At 46.6% G+C, this 17,187-nt stretch overlaps 1 protein-coding gene across 1 annotated transcript in view; it reads right to left on the reverse strand.

The window, feature by feature from the left end:
- Positions 1-17,187, reverse strand: part of TXNRD3 (thioredoxin reductase 3) — a gene marked incomplete at its 5' end in the record, with an annotated part of 58,850 nt that overhangs the window by 37,400 nt on the left and 4,263 nt on the right. Inside the window, 3 exon segments of the mRNA XM_081246468.1 lie at positions 6,541-7,070; positions 11,595-12,168; positions 15,949-15,979. Coding sequence (XP_081102594.1) covers positions 6,541-7,070; positions 11,595-12,168; positions 15,949-15,979 — 1,135 coding nt within the window.

Raw genomic sequence — 17,187 nt, forward strand, 5'->3', positions numbered from 1 at the left:
TCACAAGGGAAATCACAGACTATCTTGACAAGTGAAAATGAGAACACAACATACCAAACCTTACGGGATGCAGTGAAAGTAGTGATAAGAGAAAAACTTACAGTTATAGATGTTTACATTAAAAAAGAAGAAATACCTTAAATCAACAACCTAACTTTACACCTTAACTGGGAAAAGAACAAACTAAACTCAAAGCTAGCAAAAGAGAGGAAATAAGAGCAGAGATAAACAAAATAGAGAATAGAAAAACAATATAGAAAATTAACAAAACCAATAGTTGGTTCTTTGAAAAGATCTACAAAATCAACATACCTTTAGCTAGACTGACTAAGAAAAAAATAGAGAAGACTCAAATAACTAAGATCAGAAATGAAAGAGGCAACATTACTACTGTTTCTACAGAAATATTACAAGACAGTACTCTGAACACTCTAACACTAACAACTCGGATAACCTAGATAAAACTGATAAATTCCTAGAAACATGGAACCTACTAAGACTGAATCATGAATAAGTAGAAAAGGTGAATACACCTGTAACTAGTAAGGAGACTGAATCAGTAATCAAAAGCCTCCCAATGAAGAAAAGCCCAGGACCAGATGGCTTCACTGGTGAATTCTACTGAACATATAAAGAAGAGTGAACACCAATCCTCCTCAAACTCTCCCAAAAATCTGAAGAGGGAACACTTCCAAATTCATTCTATGAGACTATCATTGCCCTGATACCAAAGCCAAAGACACCACAAGAAAACAATGGACCAATATCCCTCATAAATATTAACTGAAAAATCCTCAACAAAATAAATACTAGCAATAGGAATTCAACAGAGTATTAAAACTATTATACACTATGATCAAGTGGGATTTATTCCTAGAATGCAAGGGTGGTTCAACATACAAACATATATTAATGTAGTACACACCACGTTAACAGAATGAAGAGAAAAAAACCCACATGATCATTTCAATGGATGCAGAAAAAGCATTTAAGAAAATTCAACACCCTTTCATGATAAAAACACTCAACAGACTAATAATAGAAAGAAATTACCTCAGCATAATAAAGGCCATATAAAAAAGCCCACAGCTAACATCAGACTTGATGGCAAAAGACTGAAAGCATTTCCACTAAGACCAGAAACAAGACAAGGATGCCCACTTCCACCATTTGCACTCAATATAGTACTGGAAGTCCTAGCTAGAAAAATAAGGCAAAAAATAAAAGTAATAAAGGGCAACCAAACTGGAAAAAAAAAGTAAAATTATCTCTGTTCACTGATAAAATGATCTTATATGTATAAATTCCTAAAGATTGTACAAAATACTGTTATAACTAATAAAAAATTTAGGAAAGTTTAGCATACAAAATCAACACAAAAAATCAGCTGTTTTTCTATATACTAATAATGAATAATCCAAAAAAAAGAAATTTAAAAAATAATTCCACTTACAATATCATGAAGAACATTTAGGAATAAACTTAACTAGGAGGCAAAGACTTGTACACTAAAAACTACAACACACTGCTGAAACAATTAAAGAAGATACCAATAACTGGAAAGAAATCCTATGTTCACAGATTAGAAGACTTAATATTGTTAAGATTTCAATACTACCCACCCAAAGTGATCTAATCTCTATCAAAATCCCAACAGTGATTTTTGCAGAAATAGAAAAATCCATCCTAAAATTCATATAGAATCTCAAAAGAGCCCTGAATAGCTGAAAAATTCTTGATAAAGAAGAACAAAGTTGGAGGTCTCACACTTCCTGATTTCAAAAATTGCTACAAAGCCTCAGTAACCAAAACAGTGTGGTACTGGCATAAAGAGAGACATGAAGAGCAGCAGAAGAAAATAGAGAGCCAAGAAATAAAGGCTCACATATAAGGTCAAATAACTTTCGGCAATGGTGTCAAGACCATTCAATGGGGAAATGACAATCTTTTCAATAAATGGAGCTGAGAAAACTGGATATCCATATGCAAAAGAATGAAGTTGGACCCCTACCTAACACCATATACAAAAATCAACACAAAATGGATTAAAGACTTAAATGTAAGAGCTAAAACTATAAAACTCCTAGAAAAAAAAAAAAAGACAAAAGCTCTATGGCATTGGATTTGGTGGTATTTTGCATATGACACCAAAGGAATAAGCAGCAAAAGAAAACAGAGAAATTAGACCTCATGAAAGTTGAAAATTTTGTGCATTAAAGAACACTATCAACTGAGGAAAGAGGCAACTCCAGAATTGGAGACATATTTCAAATCACATATCTGATAAGGGGTTAACATATAAAATATATAGAGAACTAAAACTAAACAAACAAGAAAAACCCCAATTTAAAAATTGACAAAGTACTTGAATAGACAGTTCTCCAAAAGAGATACTGTCCATTAATAAATGGTCAATAATCATGTGAAAAGATATTCAACATCATTAATCATTAGAGAAACGGAAATCAAACCACAATGAGATATCGCTTCACACCCATTAGGATAACTATTATCAAAACAAAAACAGTATAAAAAACAGAAAATAATAAGTGTTGGCCAGGATGTGGAGAAACTGGAACCTTTGTGCACTGCTGGTGGGAATTTAAAATAGTATGGCCCCTATGGAAAACAGTATGGTGGTTCCTCAAAAAATTAAAAATATATAGAAATACCATATGAGCCAGCAATTCCCCCTCTGGGTATAAGCCCAAAAGAACTGAAAAGAGACCCAAACAGATATTTGTACACCCATGTTCACAGCAGCAATAGTCACAGTAGCCAAAAGGTGGAAGTGACCCACTTGTTCATTGATGGATGAATGGATAAAGAAAATATGGTCTATACAGACAGTGGAATAGTATTCAGTCTTAAAAAGGGAACTGTGACCCATACTACAATACAGATGAACTCTGAGGACATCAGACTAAATGAAATCAGCCAGTCGGGAAATGACAAACACTGTACGATTCCCTTTATGTGAGGTCCCTAGAGGAGTCACATTCCTAAGACGGGAAGCAGATGGTGGGGCCAGGGGCTGAGGGGGGACGGGGAGTTACTGTTTAATGGGGACAGAGTGTCAGCTGGGGAAGATGAAAACAGTTCCGTGGTCGCCTGGTGGTGATGGCTGCACAGCAACGCGAATGTGCTTGACGCCACTGAACTTAAAGTGGTTAAAACGGTAAACCTTATGCTACGTGTATTTTACTACAGAACACAAAAGCTAACCAATGGAAGTATACATTTTTAATCCACAGATGTATGAATTAAGGGCTGGGGAAAACATGGCTTACAGTTAATGTGGGGAAGGGGCTAAAACATGAGGGCGTGTTTTTCACTATTTCCTTTGGGCCGTGGTCTTGCATGTGGCTCACAGGCAGTTCCCGCCTGGTCAGGTGCCCGCACGTGCAGCCCACTCCACACACGGTTGCCAGATTCCAGGTCACAGGCCAGACCCTTTCACTCCTCACAAGTCTGACATCATGAAGTCCACGCTTAACACCACACATTTTAGATCTCAATACTGCTGAGAAACTGAAGTTTGGCCATTTGCCACTTTACTCTCCTGATTCCCTTTCATACACCCTGTGTTCAGCCCCACTATTTTCATGGCATCATGTCCTACCTTTGCTTATAGGAACTCCTCAGCTAGATGCTATTCCTTGCCTACATCCACCTGATCCCTCAAGGACCAGCTTAAACATCACGTCCTTAATTTTTCTGATCCCCACAGAAGCAGCTGTTTTTGTCTCTCATTCCCATAGCACCTGTCTTGCACACGCGTTTCTTTGGGTACCTGAGAACTGGCTGATCACAGCTCCATTAGACCACGAGTTCTCGGGAGGCAAGGCCACAGTTTATTCATTTCTGCAGCCCAAAACACTAGGCACCCAGTAACACTTGCTGAATGACATTAGCGGCCCAATAAAGGAACAAACCTCTCTACCTGACTCTGCACAGGTAGGGATGTGGAATACGGTGTCCAGTCTGGGTGACACATTTAAGCGGTTCATGGTCAAACTATTGCACAATCCATTTAGCGAAGGGTCACATGTAGAGACAAATGACATAAACACATGAAAAGCTTGGCCAGGAAAGAAAAACACTCAGGGAAAATACTGAAATATCTGCCATCCAAGTAGAAGCCAGATTCTTAATTCTGTGCACTGGAGCAACAATCACCTCCAAAAGTGAGTAAATGTTTCAGGGAGACAGATTTCGGCTCAATTTTTTTAAAGTTCCAGTAAACGGAGCTGTCCAATTATGTAACAGGACTCAAAGTAGTGGCCACGTTGTTGGAAGGGGTGACACACACAGAACAGAAAATCATCTGTCCTAAGATTTTCTGTGTCAGCAAAAGTTTGACCGGAACAATCTAAGGCTGTTTATTCACTCAGCTCACTTACCTGCCTCATACTACTATAGGCCCCAGTGACACAGCAGTGGCCAGGCACAGTTCTGACCGCTTGGCCCTTTTATAAGCTCCAAAGGACTACTTAAATACGTAGAGAAAGAAGACAGAGGCTAGAAAGAGACCAACACATATGTGAGAACCTGAGAGGTGATGAGTGAGCATTCAAACCACCGTGGAAAGAATGGACTCTCCAAAAAATGAAGCAGGGACAACTGACAAGTTATAAAGGAAAAAATGAACTGGATCCCCACACGTCCTCAGCTTCAAGTCCAGGTGGAATTAAAGAAGAAGGTTTCTTAAATAAGACACAAAAAGCACAAACCAGAAAAGAAAAAGAGTGATAGTCAACCATTAAACTTCCAAACTTCAGTTAACCAAAAGATCCCCAAAAGAGAGTAAAAAGAAAAGCCAAATCTGGGTGATTTTCCAATACATATCACCAGAGGACTAGTATCCAAAATACATAAAGAACGCCTATAAATCAGTAACAATAAATAAATAAAACAACCTAATAGAGAAATAAGCAAAATATCTGAACGTTTTGCAGAAGAGGAAGCTCAAATGACCCGTAAACACGTGAAAAGATGTTCAACGTCATCAGGGAAATGCAAAGCTAAAGCCACAATGAAATACCATCTCATAAATGCCAGAATGGCAATAATTAAATATATCAACAGTTGGCAAGGATGTAGAGTAATGGGAACTGTTAATACCCTGCCAGCGGCGGGGTAAGTGGTAAGACCACGTGGAAAAACATTTTGGTATCACCTCGTTAAGGAAGAAATCATGCTTCCTCTGTGGGCCAGCCGTTCAGCTTCAAAATGTCTACTCTAGGGCTTCCCTGGTGGCGCAGTGGTTGAGAGTCCGCCTGCCGATGCAGGGGACACGGGTTCGTGCCCCGGTCTGGGAAGATCCCACATGCCGCGGAGCAGCTGGGTCCAGGAGCCATGGCCGCTGAGCCTGCGCGTCCGGAGCCTGTGCTCCGCAATGGGAGAGGCCACAACAGTGAGAGGCCCGCGTACTGCAGAAAAAAAAAAAAAAAGCCTACTCTAAAATAGCGAGTCTTGTGTACGTGCACCGGGCCATACGGTAAGAATAGGCATAACCATGTTGTATTGAAGAGCAAACTAGAAACAGCAGAACTGATACACTGTGGTTATGAGTCATCCTAGGGAAGACTACAGTAATGAAAATGAACAAACCCCAGTTACAGGTACTAACATGCATCAATCTCTAAAACATAACTGCTGAAGGAAAAAAGTGCAGAATACAAATGCATGATTCTACTTAACATAAAGTACCAAAACAAGCCAAAAGGAACAAGGTACGGTTTAACGATACATATGTTTGGCGGCAAAACTGTTAAGGAAAAGCAAGGAATTCTGGCTAGTGGTCACCCTGGTTGAGGTGGGGGGGCGGGGGGGTGGTATGAACCAGGGGATCAGGAGGCTCCTGCCGGAGTGTGGTCTTCCTAGAGAAACTGGAAGGAGCACGTGCGGGATACACGTTTGCCTGAACAACGTATAAGTCAATGGAAATCTGAAAATAAGATTGAAAATCGTAATTTCACGCACCTATCCCAACAGTTTATGCTTGTGCATCTTCCGCGTATTATTTCGACTCTCAATAACGTGAAGTATAGCTCAAATACGCAAAGTGCAACCATACAGATGGGTCTGTCTTCCAGAGGATCACTGCTCAAACTCACAACACAGGTGCAGTGAGGGGCCGCGTGCAGTCCGGCCCAAACTGCCGCTGAGGCGCCAAGAGGATGAGGGGCACGCGGTCGGGACGGGACCAGCGCCGGCCTCTCCCCGCTGCTCTCCTCCCAGAACAGGACCGGTGAGGCCTATTCCCTCCGGATCCCCCGCCCACGTCCACCAGGCTCGTGGCCAGGGCAGGACAGCGGCTCTCGCCCGCAGGCCCGTCCGGAGGCTGAAGGCAGGACCGCGTGGCCCAGCCGAGGACGGCGGGGCCGGTGTAGCTTTCCAGACAGGGTCCGCGGGCGAGGGCGGAACGGACGGGCCCGAGGCCCGGGGAGCGGGCGGACACGGACCAGCGGACCCGGGCAGGGGTGGGGGGTCGCGGAGGCGACGGACCAGTGGGCCTGGAAGCCCCTACCCGCCTACCCGCGCACTGTGCGGACAGTAGCTCTTGCTGAAGATGACCACTCGGTGGCCCTCGATAAGGCCCAGCAGGCGGCGCCGAAGCTCCTCGCGGGCCGCGGAAGACAGGCGGCTGGTCCCGGGGGCGGACAGGCGGGCCCGGCGCCCGGGCGACGACCGCGGCACGGATACGCCGCGGATATTGCCCAGTCGGCGGTTGGGGGCGGCGCCGCTCGCTGGTCCCGGGGACGTCTGCGCCCGCGAGGGCGGCGGCGGCTGCGGCGGCAGCTGCGCCAGGGCCGCGGTGTCACTCCCGGCTGGGCCGGGCCTGCCCGGAGAGGAGACACCGGCTCCGGGAGAGCAGACGAAAGTTAGGCAGGGACCCCGAGTGCCGCCCACGCCCTGCAACGGCCGCTGGCTCCGCCCCGGCTCCGCCCCGGCTCGCCCCGGCTCCGCCCCGGCTCGCCCCGGCTCCGCCCCGGCTCGCCCCGGCTCCGCCCCGGCTCGCCCCGGCTCCGCCCCCGGCGCATGCGAACTAGGTCTCTGCTCGGCCTCTGTGGGGACTTGCCTGCCCTTCGCAAAGGGGCGGGTGCCGAGCTGTGTGGTCTTGTTATCCCAACGTTGGTACGCGCACCGCGGGACCGCCCAGTCTCCGTGTGACCTCCCAGGGGTGACCCTTGTGGAGGACTTACTTCCACTCCACAAACCCCTTTAGGCCACCTTAAAAATAGATATATGGTCTTCAGTGAGGATGGATGTCTCAATCTTTGGAAAGAGTGAATAAATAAAACCATCTTTAGGAAAGATGGCTATTTTTTAAAGCTTATATCCAGCAAAGTAAATAAAAATACTACTGTGTTTCTTATCTCTACCAAGTTTTTAAAGGAATTTCCTAGGTCGCTACCCCTCAGTCCCATACTACATAGAATTCTGGAGGCACTTCTAATAAAGGGACCCTGAAGTCATCTGTGCCAGAACAGGAATCCTGTATCCATCATTTGGGTGGCTGGGTGGGGGATCTCAGGGCTAACTTGCTCACCATGACTTACAGCCCCCTGTGGATGTAGGATGAATGTATTAAACCCCAGTAAAGAGAGATATTCAACCACAAGACCAGCAGGCGTGGCCTGGTCCCTCGCAGGGGTCATCTCCTGACACCTTGTGGTTCCCAGTGCTTCAGCCACACTGGCTTTCTCCCTGTGCTTCAGTTACGTCAAACACAGTCCCGCATTAGGGTCTTTGCATTTTCTGTTTACTCAGCCTAGATGTTCTCCCTCATCCAGCAAATCTAGCTTTTTCTAGGGGGCAGTATGAGAGGGAGACGCCTGAGGTCATTTCTCAGGCAGGCTGAGGTCAATCCAGGTCTCCTGCTGACCAATCACTCACAGCCCCTTGCAGGTTCCTTTCTAAGTATTACCTACTTTACTGTGGAATTGGCTTTATGGCTACAAATATGATAGTAAGGAGAAAGGGCTGCCTACAGCTTCAACTTAGGTTTATTGTCCTCAACACCCTTGTGCCAAATTTGTTATCTACTTGGCCCTGAGGATGCCTCTAACCTTAGTTTTCAAAATTTAAGAGTTTCACAGGCTTCCTTACGATGAAACATCCCGTCCCCTCCCCGTCCTCAGCCTCCGGTCCTCTCCTTGGCCAGAGGCTGGGTCACTGAGAGAAAGGATAACACATTTCTTTCTGCTTCCCTGCTTCCTGGGTTTTCCTTTGTATCCTGTTCATGGCCTTACATCTAGTTGATCCATCAAAGCTTCACTGGTGGGGCCTTTCAGAACTATGACACTGTTTTTAGGAAACTGTATTTTAATTAAGCTCTGAAAAAGCACAGGCTCTGAAGCCAGACAGCCTGGCTCAGAATCCCAGCCCCACTGCTTCCTAGTCAGTGGTCTGAGACAACAGTCATAGGATGAGACTAATACCAGTTCCTACCTCAAAGGGTGGATGTGAATTTACAAGAGTCAATACACATAAAGTGCTTAAGACAGCATCTGGCACCTGGTAAGCCCACAATCAGTACCTGTGTGAAGTTTCATTATTTACTCCTCCCAACAGCCCCAGAAAGGAGAGATCATTGTCTCCACCTGAGAGGTGAGACAGCTAAGGATGGAGATGAGAACAGGATCTTCCCAAGGCCACACAGATGTCGGAGGAGGGACAGACTCGGGTCTCGGGCCCTTCCCTCTGGGGTACTGCCTTCTCCAGAATCAGCACTGCAATTCCCTTCAATTCCCTTTATTATGGAAGCCAGCTCAAGTTGTGGGTTTTGTTACTTGCAATAAAAAGCATCTTAACAAAAATATTTCAGGATTATGATGTTAGGTGCAGAAAAATTCACGACTCATAATTTGTTAATGGAGTATATTTTTTATCGTAAAATATCCTTCTTTGTCCTTGTTAACTCTTCAGTCGTTAAATTCTATTTTTCCAAATATTACTGTGGCCCAATCTACTTTCTTTTGTTGGTATTTATAAACATATCGTTTTCTATCCTTTAATTTTCAACATATATTTGTCTTTTTCTTCCATATTTGTCTCCTGGGGCAGGAAACAGCCTAATTAATCACCTCTTATCCCTTGTAAGTCCTTAATTCATTGAAGTCGGATTCAAGAAATCAGATGACAGAGCCAAGAAGACATTGACACAGAAACTAGATTAGTGGTTGCCTCGGGCTGGGCAGCAGGGGAGAAAATAGGGAGGCATGGGGAGGGCGGGCTAAGGGTTATAGGATATTTCTTGAGAAAAAAATGTTCTAAAATCATGGCGATGGATGCATAACTCTGTGAATATACTAAAAGCCTTTGAATTTACACTTTAAATGGGTGCATTTCATGGCATGTGAATTAAGTTGTTAAATAAAGAAAATACGAATAAATAAAACAAGAAACAATTAGAAAACTGGAACTCTTAGAAATTTGATGTATCGTTGCCAAAACTTATTTATATATAAAAATACTGTACATAATATAAATTATTATGTATATTATATATAAGTATGATATGAATTATATATATTACATAATTATTATCTACACTTATATATTTCTATGTATACACACGTGTCTATGTATAAGAAAATTTCCCACAATATGGCACAATAAAGAGGCAGAAAATATGAAAGAAGATAAGAAACCAAAAAAACCAATCCGTGAGGTTACAATGTCTGTCCAATAGAAGCTCCAAAAATATAGACAGAGAAAAAGGGACAGAAATAGGAAAATAATAGTAATAATAGGAGACAACTTCCCAGCACATGAGCCTTCAGGCCAGAAGGGCCCTCTGAGTGCCCAGCATAGCGGATCAAAAAGACCCACAAGACAGCAGCACAAAATTTCAGAATATCAAGAATAATGGAAATATCCTACGAGCTTCCAAAAAAGGTGGGTGCGGCGGGGGATGCATTTGGCGTCAGATGCCTCACCAGTAACTCTGGGTGCTGGGGGGAAAAGGAACACCACCTCTAAATTTGTGAGGAACATTAATTTTGCACCTAGACATCTAGAATAAGCCAATGTTTAAAGGCAAAGGTGTTTTCAGACATAGAAGGACTCAGGAGGTTGACCCTGCACAGAGCATTTCTCAAGAAGTTATTTGAGGATCTCCTCCACCTAAATGAGGAGCTAATCCTTGAAGAAATGCTCCAGCCAATCCGCCATCTCACAGAGCAGTTGTTTCAAAGAGAAGGAGGAAAATGTTCGGGAAAAAACCGGAGCCTGGGCAGCAGCCCCCTGCTGCTCCTCAGTGCAGAGGGCTGACCAACCCGGCCTCCGCGGACACCCAGTGTTTGTAAAGTTCCCTTAGTGGGAGGCTGCTTTCCTATCACGGAGCCCCAGAGGGCAGAGAGTGGGGGAATAACCCAGAGACGTGGCTACCCAGCTGGGTGACACTGAGTGGGCCCAGGACGGGCAGAAAAATAAAGGCAGCGGGTGTGTCAGTTAGCTGCTGCTGCGTAAGGAACCATCCTTCATCAACAGCCCTCGGTGCTCGTGGTCTGAGGAGGCAGGGTTCTGCCCTTCTGAGCCGGGCTCTGCGGGGCTTGCTGCCGTGTCAGCTGTGAGTCAGCCCTGAGTCAGCGTGCGGCCTCACTCCTCTCCGCGCAGCTTCCTAGCACATCCGGAGATTCAGCTGGGACAGCTGGGTGACTCATCCCGCAGCAGGCAGGCCCACAGATCTCTGAGAGACAGGAAGCACGCAAGGCCTCCAGAGGCCTTGGCTGGGAACCAGAACACCTTCTCTTTTGCGACTTCCTCTCGACCAAAGGGCCAGAGAGAGGTGCCCTGCCCTCCTCCTGACAGGACCGGCTGCAGTCCCATCACCAAGGACATGCACACAGGGAGGGGACAAAACCGGGGCTTCTTTTGCCAACAGTCTCCCACGGGGAAAGAAAACAAGGATTTCAGAAGGTAGCAGAAGGGAACCTCTCTTTCTCCACTCCGGGTGTTCTGAGTCGTTCAGACTTCGCTGTGCTTCTCTCCCTGTTTTCCGCACGTGGAGGAGCCTTTGGTCAGCCCAGCACGGCTCCCCTGAGCCAAGGGACCCACCAGAGTGGGATTCAGGTCCTGCTGGAGCAGAGACTCACTCTCCCCTCCCAGGCGTGGAGGCAGCAGAGGGTCAGGCTGGGCCACTCAAGTCAAGGGAGAGCTGCCCCCGCCCGTTTCCTGGCGTTGCTCTTTCCAGAAAGCAGCCGGGAAAGGTAGCGGGGAGGTCTGAGTCATGGAAATGCCTGTTCAGGCGGAACCTTCTGAGTTTCTTTAAGTTACATAAACGGAAGTCAGGCCGGCAGGTCCGACTGTCTTTTTTTTTTAGAAGAGGTGTCAACAGTTTCTTTGCCTTGGAAATGCCTACGCTCCAGAGTCCTTAGTAAACAGGGTCAGGAGGGGATGGTGGCACATTCGCACCGCGGCCCCCAGCCCTCCAGGGAAGGGGCGGAGGACTCTCTGCCGTTATTGAAAGCAGAGCCTCTCGCCGACAGCGCGTGGCCTCCCTCAGGTCCCAGCGGGAAAGGCGGCTCCGGCCCCGAAGGTAACTCCGCGGGGAGGGCGGAGCCCGCTGGGGGCGGCCTGCCCACCGCGCCAGCCCCGGGTCCCCGCGGGGAGATGTCGGGCTCGGGCCCGGAAGGTGCCGTTCCCGCACGGCCCGGGGATTCTTGGACAACTGGGCCGGGAAGGGTGCAGCCTCAGATGCAGAGCAGCTGTAAGCCAGAGCGAGCGGCGGATTGGAGCGCAGCGCGGGACCAGGGCTCGCCGGCCGCTGGGCGGACTGGCTGCGCTCTCCGCGGTCGGTTCCCGGAGGTGATTCCTCTGCCGCAGGCGCGCTCGTCTCTCAGCGCCCGCGCAGCAGGGCCCGGGGCCTGGCACCGCTGGAGGATTCCTGCCGGGATTCGGCGCGTCCGCCTGCCGAGCAGCGCCGCAAGGACGCCCTCGCGTGGGGGCCCGCCCAGCGTCACTTCTGCGGCCGGCCGTCAGGTGGCAGTGGCTGCTCGGGAAGCGGGCGGCGCGAGGCGCTTCTTCTCCGCGCACCTGGACGCAGGTGCGTCCCCGCCGCCCGCGCCAGCGCACCTGGGCGCCTCGGGACCGCGGGGTCCGGCCCCCGCAGGACGTCTCCCCGTTCAGCAACCCTCGCTCCAGGTCTGGATTTCTCCTCTTAAACAGGTCAAGCCCGTCTCGGGTTCACGGAGGAAACAGGTATGAGCGCATGGCGTGAACCCTGGAGGGTTACATAGAGCGGAAATGCCTAGTGTGGACTCCCTGATGAGCCGGAAGAGCAGAGGCGTGCTCTGTTCTCAAGGAAGGTCCTGGTCGGCCACCTAGAGCCCCGCCCTGCGCAAGAAGGCACGTGCACAGGCAGCGACGTAAGGAAGGACGGACAGAAAGTGTGCTGCCGCTTGGCCTGTATTGACTCATTGAAACCGCACGGTAGCCTTCTGATTCTGAGCTACTTGGATTGTCCCCATTACACAGACAAGGAAACTGAGGCCCAGAGAAGTCGTGAGTTGCTGGAGCCCACATCTTAGTAAGTGGCCAAGGGAGATGCAGAACGGAAGGCGGGGCTGAGGAGGGGCGGAGACAGTGAGCGAGGGGCGAAAAGGCAGGAGAAGGATGCCCGCCAGGGGCAGCGTGGGACCCCCTCCACAGCCCACAGCTGTAGGCCACCCGCATGGCATGGCACTTCTCCCCAGAGGCCTGGGCAGGGAGATGCAACGCCCTCTGGGAGCCGGGCCCAGGGCCCCTTGCAGACAGTTTTGGACCACACTCTGCCATCAGCCCAGACTGTGACATGTTCTCAGAGCCCTTGCACAACCCGTCATTTGTAATGCTATACTTGTGTGATTTTCTGATTAATGTCTGGCACACCCCCTCCCCCAGAGCGGAAGGGCGGGGAGCAGGCCATGTGGTCACCACTGTGTCATCAGTGCTAGGTGTGTGCTGGCACACGGCTGACACGGAAAGTAGGAGTGAAAGCAGAGAACAGAAGGTCCACCCGGGCGAGGGTGCAGGATGGGGGCTCTGGGGGTGCGGTGTGCACGATCACCTCTTGTCTCGGCCCCTCCTGTCTCAGGCTCTGGCTCTCTCCTTGAACACATCAGTGTCCTTTAGCACACGGGAGCTGGAGGGATGCTCGCTGGTTGCAGACAGTGCTCAGAGAACAAGAGTGAACAAGCTGATGATGGCTCTGAGGCCACATCCTGAGCTGCTTTCCAGCTGTGAAATAATCAAAGTGCAGCCACCCCGTTTCCCTGGAAGGGCTGTCTCAGGAACGGAGCGGGAGGTGACAAAGCTGGCTGTGCCCTGGGGCCGGCGTGGGGTGGGGTGTCACTCACTGCTCTTTCCCCTTTCCTCCCAGGGACTGGTAATGGCCTCATAAAACTGGAGCCTGCATGTTGGCCTCTGATTTGGTTCCTATTCATTTGCAGGAATGATTTCACCTAAAAGAATTCACTTTATTCCTCAACTGTAGAGGTGTGCTCTGCTGGTTAAAGATGCAGAATAATAGCTTTTGGCGATCTGGCTCCTTCCTGCAAGTTCCAGTATCTAATTTGGAAGAACAGTCATTGTCGATTGTTAGAATCCTGGTGGTTTTCTTTCTTTATTTTCTTATCTTGCAGCATTATTTGTGCTTCTTGCCTTTAAACTGTGATGAGCGAGAATCTTCTGAGAGGAGGGGTCTGCGTGCTCCTCCCTGCTTTTGCCGTTCTCCTTTTTTAACAGCTGCAAGAATTAGCATCTACATAAACTCAGCCAACAGGAATGCGTACATACCACTGCTTTGTGAATCTGACAGATGGTAGCAGTGGGCAGCAAACCTGTGGAATAGAAAACCTATGAAACAGGCCTCAAAGCACCATTCTCCTGTCAAGTTGTGATGAAGGATATCTACAGACTCAGGGAAGAAAACTCAACCAACCAGGGAGTGTGGGTGAATTTCTTAGGTCTGGCCAACAAGCTGTTTATAACACACATGAGACTGAAATTCTAAGTTGCAAAGATATCAAGGCTGGGCTTGGAGGAAGATCTTGAGTTTTCTCCATTTACAAAGTCTGTGAATTTGGTACTATACTGTATTTATCCCAGTCTCAGAGAAACAGGAGACACAGAGCCTGAATCTTATGAAATCCAGAAAGGGGAGGACTTGGGAATCCAACTAGTGGCATTTGGGGCTTGTCCTGCAGGAGTGGGGCGGGGTTACAAGTTTCTGTCCATCCGACTGAGAAGCTCTGGGCCAACCCCACCCATCCCACATGCAGGTCCCTGCAGGGTGGCATGCAGGGTGGCTGAGAAAGGTCAGCCATGAACACTCAGCAGCACGCACAGGCGCCACCTGGGGCCGATGTCCTTACTTGCCTCCCACATTCACCTGTGCCCATGCTGGGCTTTCCGTTTTTTCCCAATCCTTCTGCAGATGGCTCAACTGATGTTATTTTCCTGGCTCAACCCTTGGACTTTGGAGGGATTTCCACACGTCCTAGCTTTCTCCTCCTCTTTCTTCCCCTAGGGGGGACACCTCAACCTAACTCTGACTCCCAAGGACCCACCAACCAGTTCCCTCATGGGCCCCAAGCCAACCTGTAAACCAGGGGTGAAATGAGCTACCACTTTGGAGCAGTGGGAAGGAGTGCCTGGGAGGGGAGAGAAAGGAGGTGGAAGGCAAGCGTCTGTAGGTTCAAAGGGGCCACTATTCTCACCAGACACGGCTGACGTGAGCCCCTCTGATCGGGCTCCATTTCAGCACCAGTGCCGGTAACTGCTCAGATCTGTTTGCAAATCTGTGTGATGATTCGAGACTGAATATGAGTAATGAGAAAGGCTTTCCACTGTGTTCTCTAAATAGTAACACTACAAAAGAGTGAGGGATCAAATTTATAGAGAGAGCAGGACAGGAATTTTGAATAAGTATAATTAATGGCTTCAGAGAGATGCACGGGGATATGGCCTTTGTAAAATAAAAGATATTAAAAACTTGACTGCTAAATTAGGAAAAACAAAAGCTCAGTGGATGGGCTGAAAAATGGAATATTCACATTCTAGGAAACCTAAGTGAGGAATTATCATAAGAGTACAAAGAAATAGGAAGCATGAAACAAAAGTCAAGCGACACGAAGGACAGAGTAAAAAATTGTAAAAGCCGTCAAATAGGGGTTCTGGAAAGAGGGAATAGACAGATTGGAAGGGAGGAGATTTTCCAAGAAGTGATAGAGGAAATTCCCCCCCAGACTGAAGAAATGCAGGAATGCTGAGACTGATGGGTCCCTCCAGAGGTCAGCATGACAGCAGAGCAGTATCTTCAAAGTTCTGGGTGAAAATCACTTGGAACCTATCACTTTATATGAAGCCTAACTATTCAGTGTTACAAAGCTATCATTCACTGTGAAGGCAAAAGAAAGATATTTCCAGGCATGAAAGAAGCCAAACATTTAAGGCCCACAGACACTCTCTAAAAACAAACAAATGCTGGGTGGTGAGCTCTAGCAAGAATAAAAATGATAGGGTACAAAGGTGATCAAATAAAACAATAAAAGCTATCTTTTAAGAGTAAATGAGTGTTGTCTGTTTAAAATAAGACATTTTAATGAACAACGTGATACACCACCTGGAAAAGTGACAGTGTCCTCAAATGCTAAACAGTCGTGCCCTGTCCTGAGTGTGTATCCAAAAGGAATGCATAGATACCTGTTCTAAAAGACAGGTGCTAGAATGTTCACGGCGGCGTAGTTTGCAACACCCACACATTGGGGCCAACACAAACTTCACCATCATAGAAGAGACCACCTGTGACACACCTGTAGAAGGGATGAGGAAAGCACCACTGCCACGTGCTCCTGTGTGGAGGAGTCTCAGAGGCGTGATGCGGAGCAGAAGAAGCCATACACAAGGGAACAGACACTGTGATTCAAACATACAGGTTGAGAGACTTCACACACTGACCGATGGTGACGGGAGTGGTGCTGTGGTGTACCTGTGGCGGCAACGACGGGAGGCTCAACAGAGGCTTGTCGAGAACTGGCGGTGTTCTGTGCCCCTCTGGGTCCTGTTTGCAGGGATGTGTTCACCCTGAAAAATTCATCAAGTTGTACACTTAAGATGTGGGCATGTAACGTATGTCTTTATACTTTAATGAAAAAAAAATGATCACGGAATAAAAATTCTAGGGAACTGGTAAATGGAGCAGAGGGAAGTAGCACGTATTGTCTGACTTGAGGTGATTTAACTACAGATAGTGTTTTATAAATATAACCTTAATTAATTATTTTTAAAGGGTAAAAAAATTTTAAGAAAATTCAGTTGGTATAACAAAATGTAAGAAAGGGGAGAAAGAAACAAAAAGTATAACACAAAAACAACAACAAAAAAATGGAACAAACAATTCTAATAATATCAGTCATCACAATAGATGTGGGTTAAATTCATTAATTAAAAGAAAAAACTCTGGTTGGATAAAAGTACAAATTATGTGAAACATATCTAAAAGAAATAATCCAGGAAAAATGAATCAATCAACAATCCACAGGGTAACTAATGATCGTTTTACTGCACTTAAAGCACAACTTGAAAATACATAGAGCAGAAACCTGTCAGAATTACAAATAGAAAACTAGATCCTCAATGTCTTAGGGGGCAATTTTGACAAAACTCATAGAAATGAATAAGTAAAAAGAGGATTTCAATAAAATGAGTAATGAGCTTAATCTAATTACCATTCTGCTCAACTGGCAGAGATTATATATTCTTTTAACCACAAATGGAATATTCTGAAAAACTGACCTATGCAAGGCCGTAAAGGAAATCTTAATAAACTTCAGAGCTGCTATTATTTAGGCTGATTGAAATAGGATAAAACTAGAAGTTAACAAAAACATTTTAATAGCTCTTGAATTAAAGGGAAAATTAAAATATAGAATGTATGAACTAGTTAATGTCTGAACAATCACAGATGCACCATATTACAGAATCTGTTTTTCTGCCACAGCAATACTCAAAGGAAAAAGTATGACTTATATGCATTTATTAGAAAACAAAAAAGATTGAAAATAAATGAACTAAACTTTCAAATAAAGAAACTATTTAAAAACCATTTAAACAATCCAAAAAAGTAGAATGATGGGATTAAAGCTAAAGTAGAAATTAGTAAAATACAAACAAAAGCAATGCAGCTGGTCAATGAAG

The sequence above is a fragment of the Mesoplodon bidens genome (assembly GCF_964165515.1).
Source record: "Mesoplodon bidens genome assembly, chromosome: 10".
NCBI lineage: Eukaryota > Metazoa > Chordata > Mammalia > Artiodactyla > Ziphiidae > Mesoplodon > Mesoplodon bidens.